General features: G+C 34.2%; 1 protein-coding gene across 2 annotated transcripts in view; it reads right to left on the reverse strand.

Moving 5' to 3' along the window:
• The window catches only part of DNAJB14 (DnaJ heat shock protein family (Hsp40) member B14), a 52307-nt gene that overhangs the window by 17488 nt on the left and 20443 nt on the right, over window positions 1-14376 (reverse strand). For both annotated transcript variants that reach the window (XM_010340123.3, XM_003929515.3), the window contains one exon: window positions 9466-9611. In XM_010340123.3, coding sequence (XP_010338425.1) covers window positions 9466-9611 — 146 coding nt within the window. The remainder of the gene's footprint in view (window positions 1-9465; window positions 9612-14376) is intronic.

Genomic DNA, 14376 nt, shown 5'->3' on the forward strand with positions numbered 1-14376 from the left:
GTCTAAATGTTCATTGCTAGTTAAACAGAAATGCAATTACTTTTTTGTACATTTATATTGTGTGCTGCAATCTTACGGGATTCACTTAGTAGTTATAGAAGTTTTTTCTGTGGATTCCTTGGATTTCTATGTAATTATGTCATTTGCACATTAGGAGAGTTTTATCTCTTCTTTTCCAATCTGTATGCCTTTTATTTCCTTTGTCTCTCTTTAATGCAATGGTTACTACTTCCTGCACTTTGTTGAATATGAGTGGGAAAGAGACATTCTTGCTTTATTCTTAATCATAGGGGAAAAACATTCAGTCTTTGACCATTTAATATTGGCTTACAGGTGTTCTGTAGTTTCTCTTTATCAGGTTGAGGCAGGTTCCTTCTATTGCAATTTTCCTAACAGTTTTTATCATGAATGGGTGCTGAAATGTATCAAATGCTTTTATTCCACTGATTAATATAATCATGCAATTTTTTTTCTTTAGACTATTAATATGGTGGATTACACTCATTGATATTCAAATAGTGAATTGACTTTGCTACCTTAAAATAAACTTCTATTGTTTGGGGTGTATAATTCTTTTTATATACTGCAAAATTCTGATGTTTTGTTAAGGACATTTGGGTTTATTCCACGAAGAATACTGATATGTAGTTTTGTTTTGTTTGTTTTGTTTTTTGTAATGTCTTTGGTTTTGATATAAGCAAGGGAAAACATTTCTTAAAGTAACTGAAAAATCTTTCTTTAACTTCTATTTTATGGAATAGATTTTACAGAATTACTTTTAATTCTTCCGTTAAAAGTTTGGTAGACTTCTTCAATAAGAGCATCTGAGCATGGAGATTTCTTTCTTGGGAGTTTCATAATTATGTTAATTTACTGAACAGTTCTGTCTTAGTCCCTTTTGTGTTGCTATATAAGAATATCTGACTAGCTTATGGTTCTATAGACTGAGAAATTTTTGGGCATGGCCTTGAGTTCTGGTGAAGGCTTCTGTGCTGCATCACGTGGTAGAAAAAAATTAAAGGGGAAGCAAACAGGTGCAAAGAGGGGAAAGCCTGAGGGGTGTCCTAGCTTTGTAACAACCCACTCACTTAGGAAGTAATCAATTCCTGCAAGAAGTAATCTAGCCTCAAGAGAGCAAGAACTTACTATGGTTAAAACAGCACCAAGACATTCATGAGGGATCTGTCCCCATAACACAAACACTTCCCACTAAGCTACACCCCCGCAACACTGCCACACTGAGGATCAAATTTCAATATACCCAAACCACAGCAAGTTCTATAGGGCTATTCACATTATCTATTTCAGACTGAGTTGTGATCATTTGTATTTTTCAACGAATTGGCCCATCTCATCTAACTTGTAAACTTATGTGTATGGAATTATTCATAGTATTATTCTCTTATTATCCTTTTGATGTCTGCAGTGATATCCTGGTTTCTGATACCATTTCTGACAATGGTCACTCTGTCTTCTCTCTTTTTTTGGTCAGTCTTTTAATTTTATTCATTTTTTCAGAGAATCAGCTCTGTTTCATTGATACTCACTATTGTTACTGTTTTCAATTGTACTGATTTTTACTCTTAAAATTTCCTTTCTTTTTTGCTTTGAGTTTATTTTGCTACTCTTTTTCTAGATTTGAAAGATAGAAGCACAGATATCTGATTTGAGACTGTTCCTCTTTTCTAACATACACAGGTCATGTGACAAGTTTCCTCTCAGGGATGTGGAGAAATAGGAACGCTTTTCCACTGTTGGTGGGAGTGTGAATTAGCTCAACCATTGTGGAAGACAGTGTGGTGATTCCTCAAGGATCTAGAAATATCAATACCATTTGAACTAGCAATCCCATTTATGGGTATATACTGAAAGGATTATGAATCGTTCTATTATAAAGACACATGCACACGTATGTTTACTGCGGCACTGTTCACAATAGCAAAGACCTGGAACCAACCCAAATGCCCATCAATGATAGACTGGAAAAAGAAAATGTAGCACAGATACACCATGGAATACTATGCAGCCATAATAAAGAATGAGTTCATGTCCTTTGCATGGGCATGGATCAAAGTAGAAACCATCATTCTCGGCAAACTGACACAAGAACAGAAAACCAAATACTGCATGTTCTCACTCATAAGTGGGTGTTGAACAATGAGAACACAGGGACATAGGAAGGGGAACATCACATACCAGGGCCTGGGGGGTGGGGGACTATGGGAGGAAGAGCAGGGGGTGGGTGGATTGGGGGGGAATAGCATTAGGAGAAATACCTAATGTAGATGACAGGGCGAGGGATGCAGCAAACCACCACCAAGGCATGTATATACTTATGTCACACACCTGCATGATCTGCACATTTACCCCAGAACTTAAATTATAATAAATAAAATTTTTTAAAAATTTCCTCTCAGCATTCCTTTAACTGGTTTTCTCAAATTTTGATTGCTGTATTTTCATTTTTTGTTAGCTCAGTATATTTTTTAAAATTTGTTTTGATATTTCCTCTTTAACCCATGGATACTTTAGAAGTTTGGTGTTCAGTTTCCAAGTGATTGGACATTTTCCTATTACCTTTGTGTTATTGATTTCCACTTTGATTCCATTGTGATTAGTGAACATACTTGTATGATTCAATACTTTAAATTAGTGGAGGTTTATCTTACAACTTAGGATATGGTCTATCTTCTGTGTGTTCTGTGGGCACTTGAAAAGAATCCACTGTTGTTGAGTGGCATGTTATATAAATGTTGATTAGATCTTGTCAGGTGATGGTGGTGTTCAGTTCTTCTATATTCTTGTTGATTTTCTGTCTAATTGTTCTATAAATTATTGAGGTAGAGGTACCAGAGTCTCCAACTATAATTGTGAATTTGTGTATTTCTTCCTCCAGTTCTATTAGTTTTTGCTTTACATACTGTACAGCTTTCAGTGCATATACATTTATGTCTTAAAAGGATTGATCCTTTTATCAAGTACATATTCATAATGTAATTCTCTGGTAATTTTCTTACTGTAAACCTACTTTGTCTAATATTAATATAGCAACTCCTGTTTTCTTTTAATATTTGCATTATATTTTTTTCAATCTTATTTTCATCCTGTATGTGGTGTTATAAATCAAATAATTTTCTTGTACATAACATACAGCAAAATTATGTTTTGTTTTTGAGACAAGATCTCACTGTGTTACCCCAACTGGAGTGCAGTGACACAGTCACAGTTCGCTGCAGCCTCAACTCCTCAGGCTCAAGTGATTCTCCTAACTCAGCCTCCCAAGTAGCTGGACCAACAGACATGTGCTACCATTTCCAGCTAATTTTTAATTTTTTTTTGTAGAGATGGGGTCTCACTGTTGCCTAGGTTGGTCTTGAACTCACGGGCTCAAGTGATACTCTCACCTTCACCTCCCAAAGTGCTAGGAATATATAGGCAGGAACCAATGCACCTAGTGAAATCACGTTTTAAAAATTCATTCTGCCAAAAGATTTTTAATTGGCATAGACAGGTGATTTACATATAATGTAATTACTGATAAGTTATGGTTTAAGCCTGCCATTTTATTTTTTATTTTTTCATTTCTGTTTTCCTTTTTCTGACATCTTGTGAGTTACTTGAACATTTTTTAGAATTCCATTTTTACTTACCTACAGTGTATTCTGAGTATATCTCTTTGTATAGCTTTTTAGTGGTTGCTCTAGGGATTGTATATACATTATTTATATGTATTATATATACATAATTCATAACCTTCTCGTGTCATCAATTTGTTAGTTTCGAATGAAGTATAGAATCCTTACCTCCCTTCACTTCCCTTTATCTTCCCTCATATAAAATATAATTTCCTTAAATATTTTCTTTATATACATCTAAAGCCTTATTAGACAATGTTTTAACTTTTGCTTCAAATACCAAACATAATTTAGAAACTCAAGAGAAGCAAAAGTATATTGTATTAAATAATATTTTTGCTTACTATGTGTCTTAGTCCATTCAGACTGCTATTACAAAATATCATAAACTGGATAGCTTATAACCAGATCTATCTCTTACAGCTGCAGAGGCTGAAGCTTGGATCAAGACACCGGTGGACTCAGTGTCTGGTGAAGGCCTGCTTTCTGGTTCACAAATAGTTCCCTCTAACTGTGTGTTCACAAGATGGAATCCCACCTCTCAAAAGCCTCATCCCTACTCCCATCACATTTGTGACTAGGTTTTAACATACGAACTTTGGGGCACCACAAATTAATACCAGAGTACTGTGCTTTTTCTTGGTACTTGGTATTTCAAGATTCTTTTATTGTTTCTTTTTGTTTAAAGAACTTCCTTTGGTTATTCTTTCAGGTCATATTTGCTCATGACAAATTTTCCCATTTTTCCTTTTCTGAAAAATGCCTTGATTTCCTTTTCATTCCTGAAAGATTTTTTTTTGCTGAGTATAGGATTCTAGGTTGACAGTTCCTTTTCTTTCAGCACTTGAAAAATGTGCCACTTCTTTTTGGCCTCTGTGGTTTCTGACGTGAAATTTGCTGTCATTTAAATTGCTTCCCTCCCTATAGGTAAGGTGTCATTTCTCTTTTGCTGCTTTCAGGACTTTGTCTTAGTTTTCCAAAGTTTGACAATGATGTGTCTTGGTGTGGCTTTTTTTGGGCTTATCAGTTTGTGGTTCATTCAACTAGAATCTATAGGCTTCTATCCTTTGCCAAATTTGGGAAGTTTTCAACCTTTAATTTTCTGAGTACTCTTTTGGCTCTGCTTTCTTTCTCCCTTTGTCCTGGGACACCAATCACCTGAATATTAGATATTTTGTTATCGTCCCACTTGTCTCTGAGGCTATGTCCTTTTTCTTTTTAGTTTATTTTCTATGTTCAAATTAGAAAACATCTATTTTTCTATTTTCTAGCTCACCAATTATTTCCTCCATTTGTCTAGTCTGCTGTTTATTCCATTCATTGATAGTTTATGTTTATTTTTGAGTTGTAAAATTTTTTTGTTCTTTATACTTTTAATATCTTTGCTCAGACTTTCTATTGCTTTGTGGAGATTCTTTTGTTTTAAGCTTATTTGTAATTGCTCATTGAAACATTTATATGATCACTTATATGATTGTTCTAAAATTTTGCTAGGCAATTCTAACTTCTCTGTCATCTTCATGTGGGCATCTATTGATTGATTTTTAAAATTCAGTTTGAAATATTCCTGGTTCTTAGGCTGACAAGTAATTTTCAACTGAAACTTCATAATTTGGGGTATTACCTTATAAGAGTATGGATCTTATTTACATATTTTGTTTTTATTGTATTCCTCTGACGCCACTTCGGCAGAGAAGGAGGAATACCGTCTCATTGTTTCTAAGTGGGAGTGGAAGTCCAGGTTTTCCCCTTGGCCTTTGAAGACACTCAAGGGGAGGGGTCCCATTGGATAGATATGGAAGTTCCCTTATGGGAATATCAGGCCTCTACTTATATTTCCCTGGCTAGGAGGAGAAGAGATGCTTCATTACTGTTCTCTGTTTAACTTCACTGATAATAGAAGGAAATGACTTTGTTACCTCTGATGATTAAAGTCCTGCCTCTACATTAGGCTACCTCTGATACTACCCCAGCAGGGAGAATGAACACCTTTTTACTACCAGGTAGAAGTGAAAGTCCACATGATCTCCACTGACATTGTGAGGGAAGCCTTTCTTACTACCCAGCATAAATGAAAGTCTAAGCAATCTAGTTCACCTTCTCTGTACCACTCCAGCAGGGAGCTTAGAGCATCTCCTTACAGCACAGAGGGAGTGATAGCCTAGGCTCTCTACTCAGTCTCTGCTACTGTGGCTCAGGGTAGGGCCACAATTTTTCCTGTGGGTGTTTGCAGTAGAGTGGCTACTGTTTTTCTGTCTTTCTACGCTATCCCTTTCCTGATCATTTGGCTAGATAAATCAGGGTTTTCTTGGGGCTTTTCTGTCTATGCCTATTGGTGTTTTGGGATTGCCTACTCCTCTAGCACCTAATCTGGCATATATGCAGGGTTTAAAAGAATACCTAAGCGACTAACTGCTATGTTGTTCTTTGAATCCTAAGGTCCCTACCTAGTTGGTCTACCTTTCTTGTCTCCACTTTTCAGAGTCTTCCTATGTTTCTTTTCGTTATTTTATATATTAAGGTTTGGGATTTTCAGTTGTACTCACTGGAGGAAACAGGGAAAAGTATATTTGTCCTATCTTCCTGAAAGTGGAAGTCTTCATGGAATTTTAGATCACTCACCTCATTCTCACTGCCAAGCTTTTGCCATCCCCTTTCTTCTCTAACCATAGAATTCATGCTAACTCTTGAGAAAACTCTTAATTTTAACCTTAGTTGTAACTATTATGAAGGCTTCTCCAATTACTCTGCTCACAATGAGACTTCATCTTTCTAACTTTTCTTTGGACATCTATAGTCTGATCTGGTATTTAAATATAGTTGGTCTTTTGTCAGATCCTGAGTAAATCTGAGTCTCAACTTTCTTATTTGTGAAATGAGGATGACACTGGTCTCTTGACTATTTGATGAGATTTTTTTAATAAGCATTAAATTTAAAAATGGGAATGAAAAACCGTAAAATGTTTGTTAAATGTCAGGCATTACTATATCACAAAAGTTCTGTGTAAGGTTTATCTCCCCTTTATGAATTACAAATTCTTTGAGGTAGGTGATATCTCAGATTCTCTCACTGTGTTTCTCTACAAGAACTAGCCCAAATGGCAGAATTAAACTCTTTGTTCTTAGAGATATACTTTTGTTTATATTGAACTACCAGAACTAACACAAACAACAGTTCCCATTCCACTATTACTTGTCAAGCAAACACATAAACAACTAATCCATGCCCCATTACTACATTCATGTATGTCAGTAGACACAGGTATTATTCAAATAGTCTCTGAAATGCTCAAGGAATCTTTGAAGATAATGTAGACTGGGTATGTTTTGAAGACATCTATTATCAGAAAAAAGGAGAGAGACTCATTTCATTAAAATATCTTTCAAAAATATGTTTTCATATATTTTACAAGTCACTTTATATGTAAATAAAATATTCCCTGCTTGGGAAACTTACAATCCTAACTAAAAAGACAAAATAGCTACATGAACTTATGAGTTCATTTAGTCCATTCTTCTTGAGAGCAGTCTTTTTTATTTTTAAAGCTTTACAAAACGCACAATTGAAACAACTCTTTTATTTAATCACTAATTACCTCTTCTTCTATTCTTGAAGGAAATAAAAGCAAGTGTTTTCCACTTTCTGTAAAAAGTGTTTTAGTAATTACAGAGCAATCAATCCATAGTTTAGCTTTTATAAAAAAGACAACAGTATTGTCTTTGCTCAGAGATAAATGGCTTAGTATTCCAAAAACAGACTGATTGGTTAAAAATATAATAAGATGATACAGAAGATAATGAGAAGATTCTGTGTGCTAAATGAATGAAACCTGCCATTTCTGTGGGATTATACTACCTTAATATTTTCTAATTAACTACTGTTGCTCATCAAGCGTATGTGGATTACAACTTGAGTTTTCTATGTAGTTTCCACTCAATAAAAAATGGGCTCATCAATCAGTTCCCTATTCTGATCCTCTTTGGGACTAATAAACCTGATTTATAGATAATCTCTTTGTGTACTGAATAACATGAACCTCTCCTCTAGATATAAATCACCTCCCAGCGTGCTGGTAAGTATTAAGTTTCTAGTTTTGCAAAGCAGACCACTAAACTCTGAAATGTACCACACGGAAGTACAACCCGCTTTGTAAAACCCCATTGAGTGCCTAGTTTGCTTCCTTAGGTGACATCTATTCTGCTAACCTATTCAAAATGCAACACAGGCTGTAGAAATATGTTACGTACATTTAGTGTTATTACAAGATGCTAATATGACTTCAACACAGAAGTGGAAATGGTTTAATGCTCTTAGCATTAATAAAGAATTCACACTGAAATCACTTAGCAGATCACAAATATACAAATAAACCACTGCCAAAATATTTTAAACATTTTTAAAACTCAAAAAATTTTAAATTAAATCTGTGGAACTCACAAAGCTAAACTTACTTTTAGTTTTTGGGGAATATATACTAATAAATTAGCTATTTAAAAATTTCAGCTACTTTTTCCAGTAACTCTGTGACTATGCTTATTAGGCTCAAGCTATAAAACAAATTAAACAAATGTTTATTCTATTTGACAATTTCATCAGAAATTTCCCAACTTTCTGTACTATTGTATTAGAAATTAAACTAAGTGTTGTTATCTGTGTTATTTTTTAAAATGAAAGCTTTATTTTTGTTTAATAAAGGTGTATATTTGGAGGAAAGAAAATAATGGCTCTATTTTCTGGACAAATTCTTCAGGTAATGAACTTACAGAAGTGTAATTTCCAAGTGTTTGTTTTCAAGTAAAGCTTTTCCTGTACTTTCAACATGCCACTTTTACTTTAAGGAAACAAAGTGAGATGGCTCTCATGTCACACTGGCATTTTACTTTCACCAGCACCACTTTGGTAGTGGCTTTTATTGGAATATATTACTAATTCCCAAATGTACTTTCCTTGGCAACTTCCTTCAAGAAACAAAACTGTTTTGGAAACAATCTTAACAGTATTTTCATGAAGGACCAATTGATTCTTCAATCATTCTGGAAGATTTTTAAAATGAGTATCTACTTCCAGTTATTCTAAGACCCCACCATAGTACTGTAAACATTATACACTGGCTCTATGAATGCCAAATTCATAAGAATGAACAATCACAAATTTAGAAATTTAACTATGAATGAGAAAGTATTACAAATAAACTGTACTTAACAAAATATAAAATCACAAAATCACTTATCTGACAATTATTTATTAACTTAGCAAAAAATTTAAAGACTATTGGGAAAGAAAATTAAAAATAAAAGGCAAGGGGAAAAATACTAATTTTTAAAAAAGAAAAAAATCACATTAGCTAAAACTACATATACAAAATGTAAAAATTGGGGAGAACACCAGGGAGCTATTTCTTTTACCTAATATTCAACTTCTGGACAGTCTCTTGTACCTTAAAAACTCACAAAAACAGTATTTCGCTTTTAGTTCATTTAGAACTAGATGGCAGTACACTAGACGCTCATGCATAATCATCATCCTACTTGTTCCTGGTAAACAAGAAAACATGTATAGTTGCCTAGAAAGTTTAAGACTGTATCAAAAATGGCATGTTGCTTTTGTGAAGCCAAACTGCATTTGTTTGACTCCGGGTGTAACCAGTTAATACTGAAGTTTTTAAAGGATTTTGCAGACTCTTGTTTGTGCTGGTCTCTACGAATTTTGCAGATCCATGCCTGTGCTGGCCTTTTGTACCAGTCCAAAAGCAGAATTTAATATTCTGAAACACCGTAAAGTGAATTCTAAGGAGAGCTTAGTAAAATTGCTTTAAAAGGTTTACTTTACTTTTAAAAGCATCTGTTGCTCCAGGTGCATGGTTTTTGTCTGGATGAAACTTCAAAGCAAGCTTTCTATAAGCTTTTTTCAAATCTTCATCACCAGCATCTTTCGTAACTCCAAGTACTTCATAGTAATTTTTACATTTGTTTATGCTGTGAACGAGAGAGTGTGTTATAATGTAAATTTCAAGGAAGATGGTTATGTAATATCTCTAATTTTTAATTTATTAGAATAGTATAAAGAACTATCTATGGACTCTTTCTCAAAATCTAATGATGGCTTATCCCTTTAAGGATTAGTTTGCATCACTCTTTTTTGACCATACAACATTCCTCCAATCTCTTCCTAAGTCTGAGAAGAGTAAACCATGAAAATGTCCTTAGTGTAATATATTACAAGTAAAGCAAAGCCCATAATAATTTTGGATAAAAGAGCATACATTGTAACTAAAATGAGACAATAAAAACAATTTTTTAGTATTCATAAGTGGATAGAGAAATTCCCGAAACTCCTCAAAATCATGTCACAGCTAAGAATGAACATGCATTACATTCCAAAAATTTTGTTCTTTCATAATGTAGATCTAACCAACTATCAAAGCAACAGTTTAGTACCTGCAAAACAACTGCAGTATTCTGTGGTTTAAATGTCAAATTAAGTTAGCACAGTTATTTATTTATTTGTTGGTACAGATAGGGTCTTGCTATGTTGGGGCTGAGACTAGTCTCAAACCTTTGGCCTCAAATGATACTTCCCATGTCAGCCTCCCAAAGTGCTGGGATTACAGGCATAAACCATGCATACAGCCAGCCCCGTTATGCCAAAGATACTTTTTCTATGTTACTCTCTAAAAAAGATAACATCTCACGGTAAGATACAACATGGGACTCAAAAAATGTTACCCCTGATTTTCACTGTGATAATCACATTTCTAAAGATTATATACATACAGTTTGTACCTTAAAAATTTAACAGATTTAAGCCTGGAGTCTTTAAAGTATATTAGGATTAAAAAGAAATACTCTGAATGGAACAGAGAACATTAAGTACACATGGATGCCAACTTTCTTCCAAAACCTAGTAATTTGCTTTCACAAAAGCCACAGTACATTTTCAAAATTTTCGGAGAGTACTTTGTAATTTTAGATGCGTTCCACGTGCAGGTGGCTTGATGACAGGGGTAATGACAGGTAAAATGATCTAAGGTATAAGTGGACATTAACAGCAAAAGAACTACAAAGACTGACTCAAAAGTTTTCAAAGAAAAGAGATGAGATTTTTTTCTTTACTATTAAACCTATTAGTTACCACAGTGCTTGGTACACGATAGGGCCTCAGTAAATACTTTTAGAGTAAATGAGCCTTAGCTTTCCTTATATAATGAAGGTATCTATCATTTGTTATATGAACTTGAGAGTATAAAGGGAAAGTAATAGAAGATTGTACAAATTTACAGAAATTAAAATTGGAGTTTTCTACTTTAGATACTTAGAAAACATTAACATACATCAATTTTATTTCATATTTCCTATATTTAGTCAATAATTATTTATTTAATACCAACTATGTCCAATGTTCTAGGCATTTAACATTAACATATATCTGTAAACAAAAAAGAGAATGATCCGCACCTGTATAGAGACTCATTCTCCTAGAAATGTTTAGAAACTATGTGATAGAAAAAAAGGAAATAGGGAATATTTATAAAACACCTACTGTGTTAGGTACAGGTCCACCATCCCATATCAATGTTCCAATATCCAAAAATCTCTGAAAAATCAAAGTTATTCTATAACTAATTTCACTGCATAAAAAACTGAATTGGACTCTAGATTTCGCATCTAGGAAAATCTGACCTGAAAAGATGTGAAGCTACTATAGAGTCTTCATTTATCCCATTTAAGTGTGAATGCCTATGTTTTGCTATAGAAATATGACTATTTGTTATGGATTACTGCCCTAGACCGTAAGATGTATAATATGTAATATACTGTTATCCCTTGGTATCCACAAGGGATTAGTTACAGATGCCCCGTCCTTGAATACCAAAATCTGCAGATGCTCAAATCCCTGATATAAAATGGTATAGCATTTACATATAACCTTTATACATCTTCCCATGTACTTTAAATCATCTCTAGGTTATAAATAATACCTAAGAAAATGTAAATGCTACGTAAACAGTTGTTACACTATATTGGTTGTTTAATTTGTATTTTTTTTTATTGTATTGTTATTTTTCACCAAATATTTTCAATTCACAGTTGGTTGAATCCACAGATGCAGAACCATAGATGTGGAGAGCTGACTATACTAGTTTCTTTCTAAAACATGAAGAATTCTAAATACCAAATTGCATTTGGTCACAAAGATTCCACATAAAGAACTGTAGAATTTTATTATGCTGATTGCTTTACGCAAATACCTCATCTACTCCTCATTCGGTAGATATTATTCCTATTTAACCAATGAGGAAACCAGTCTTTGAGTGGTTAAGCAAATCATCTAAATTCACATAACCAAGTAACAGATGAGAATGAGGACTTGCTTCTTCAACAAAAATTTACTATTTACTTTCTGTTAGGCACAATTTCAGATACTACAGTGGCGAATAAAATAGTCAAAATCCCATTAAATTTATAATTAGGAGAAGAACAAGCAATATACAAATATACAAGTAAAATATAAAGTACATCATATGGTGATAAATATCTGAAGAAAAATAAAGTAGCTAATTGAAACAAAGAAAGGATGGGGAGGCCTATTTCAAATAAGGTAATAAAGGAAGGCCTCACAAGTAAGAATTCAAACCTGTTAATCTGACTTGAAAATCCTGCTCAGAACCAGAATACAGAAGAAAAGGATACCCTTCAGAATTCACACTGACCTTTATCTTGCTATTCCTTTCTTACAATCAGTATTGAAGCACTCTTTTACCTCTTATATTTTTGCAACTGTTTTTGCTGCTCAGCACATCTTCTCTGCCTCTCTTCTTGCTTAGCTAGTTTCTACAACTTCTTCAGACCTAGCTTAGCTCTTCCTTTTCCTAAGAATCCAAATTCCTCAGGACTAGGTTTGCTGCTCCTCTGATGTCCTCCCCAAATCCTCTGAACTTAGCCTTATCTCAACAATTACCACAGTGTTCTACAGTTGCCTCTTTACTTGTCTGACAACTCTTCTAGATTACAGGTTCTTTGAAGGTAGGGATTATGTCTTTTTCACCATAAATGTTGGACAGATGTACACATGACTTTCAACTTAAGAGCAGAAATGACGGGGATCTAAAAAGTCACATTCAGATCAAATGTGATGAATGCTGTCATGAAAATGTAGTTGTTACTAAAAATCGGCCGGGCGCGGTGGCTCAAGCCTGTAATCCCAGCACTTTGGGAGGCCGAGGCGGGTGGATCACGAGGTCGAGAGATCGAGACCATTCTGGTCAACATGGTGAAACCCCGTCTCTACTAAAAATACAAAAAATTAGCTGGGCATGGTGGCACGTGCCTGTAATCCCAGCTACTCAGGAGGCTGAGGCAGGAGAATTGCCTGAACCCAGGAGGCGGAGGTTGCGGTGAGCCGAGATCGCGCCATTGCACTCCAGCCTGGGTAACAAGAGCGAAACTCTGTCTCAAAAAAAAAAAAAAAAAAAATCATTTGGAATAGAAGAGAACCAGTTAATAGAAGTAAAACAGACTGTGAGACAAGGTATAGAACTACAAATATGGCAGACACTGCCTAAGTGCAAAAAATAAAAGGTAAATTAAACATTGAACAATCCTAAAGCCATTACTACTGGGTTACTTGGTTTGACTGTGTAAGATGTTTAATTATGTTCCAGATTAAGCCTCTAAAATTGTCTTGTTTGTTTATAATTACTGAGCACAAAAGCCTGGTCAACTTAAAAAGGCAGCACATGTTGCTGGATAGTGTAGACAAAGTAGGTGAAAATTTGCAGTGCTCTACGTAAGGTCATAAAGCTAACAACTGCCACAGACCAAAAAAAAAAAAGAAAAAAAAATGGCTAGACAGGAAAAACAGTTATTTCACTAATTCTTAGCGTATCCAGCTCCACAATATCTTCCCCGCACTAAATTTTTCTTTATCTATTAGAAGAGAAATTCTTGAGAAGCCAGCAGTTATAAACTCATCACCACCAATGGACAGCCTTAAGACTATGTATTTCAGGTAATGCTCCAAATATACCCATTCACCTAATTTTTCACACATGAATGAGAAATTACCATTCATATTTCTATTTTCATTCATATTGTTTTTCATCATGTCCCTTTTCACCAGCTACATATGTTTGTCACACTTTTCATAGTTTGCTGCTTTCTAAAAGAGTAAAACCTTCTCCTGCCTCACTGAAGAATTAAAAGAATTTAAAAAGGAGTAACCCATTACCTATCTTGGAAGGAAATAAAGGCCAAAAGGATCTGTGTGGAGCTCAACAATGGGAAAACTCTGCCTGGTCCAGACTTTATGTCTTCTCTTATGTGCATAAAATCGTAGTTGGTGGGAGAGGATGGTCATTTTTCGATTCTCTTTTTTTCATGTGCTATATAGCTAATTATTTAAATATACTCCAAATTTAACTGGCATTTAAGGAAACATTTATTTATTCCTGAGACAAAGAATTACTTATTTTATAAGTTTAGCCAAATGATTTCTTTTCTTCTCACATAAAGAATTGAAGTTTAAATCAAATCTTAAATTCAAATCCCCATAATTAAATTGACTTAACAGTTGTACAGAGTGCTTCTGATTGATAAATACAATGATACTCCAGTTAACGATTTCACACTGATCTTGTAAAGTTTTTAAATGATATATTAAAAACTTCAAATAAGATCTATGACAACTTTGTCTCAATTATTTTTCAATATACTTCAACTAAAAAAAAATTGCCAAGCTTAA

The sequence above is a fragment of the Saimiri boliviensis genome, chromosome 3, assembly GCF_048565385.1.
Source record: "Saimiri boliviensis isolate mSaiBol1 chromosome 3, mSaiBol1.pri, whole genome shotgun sequence".
NCBI lineage: Eukaryota > Metazoa > Chordata > Mammalia > Primates > Cebidae > Saimiri > Saimiri boliviensis.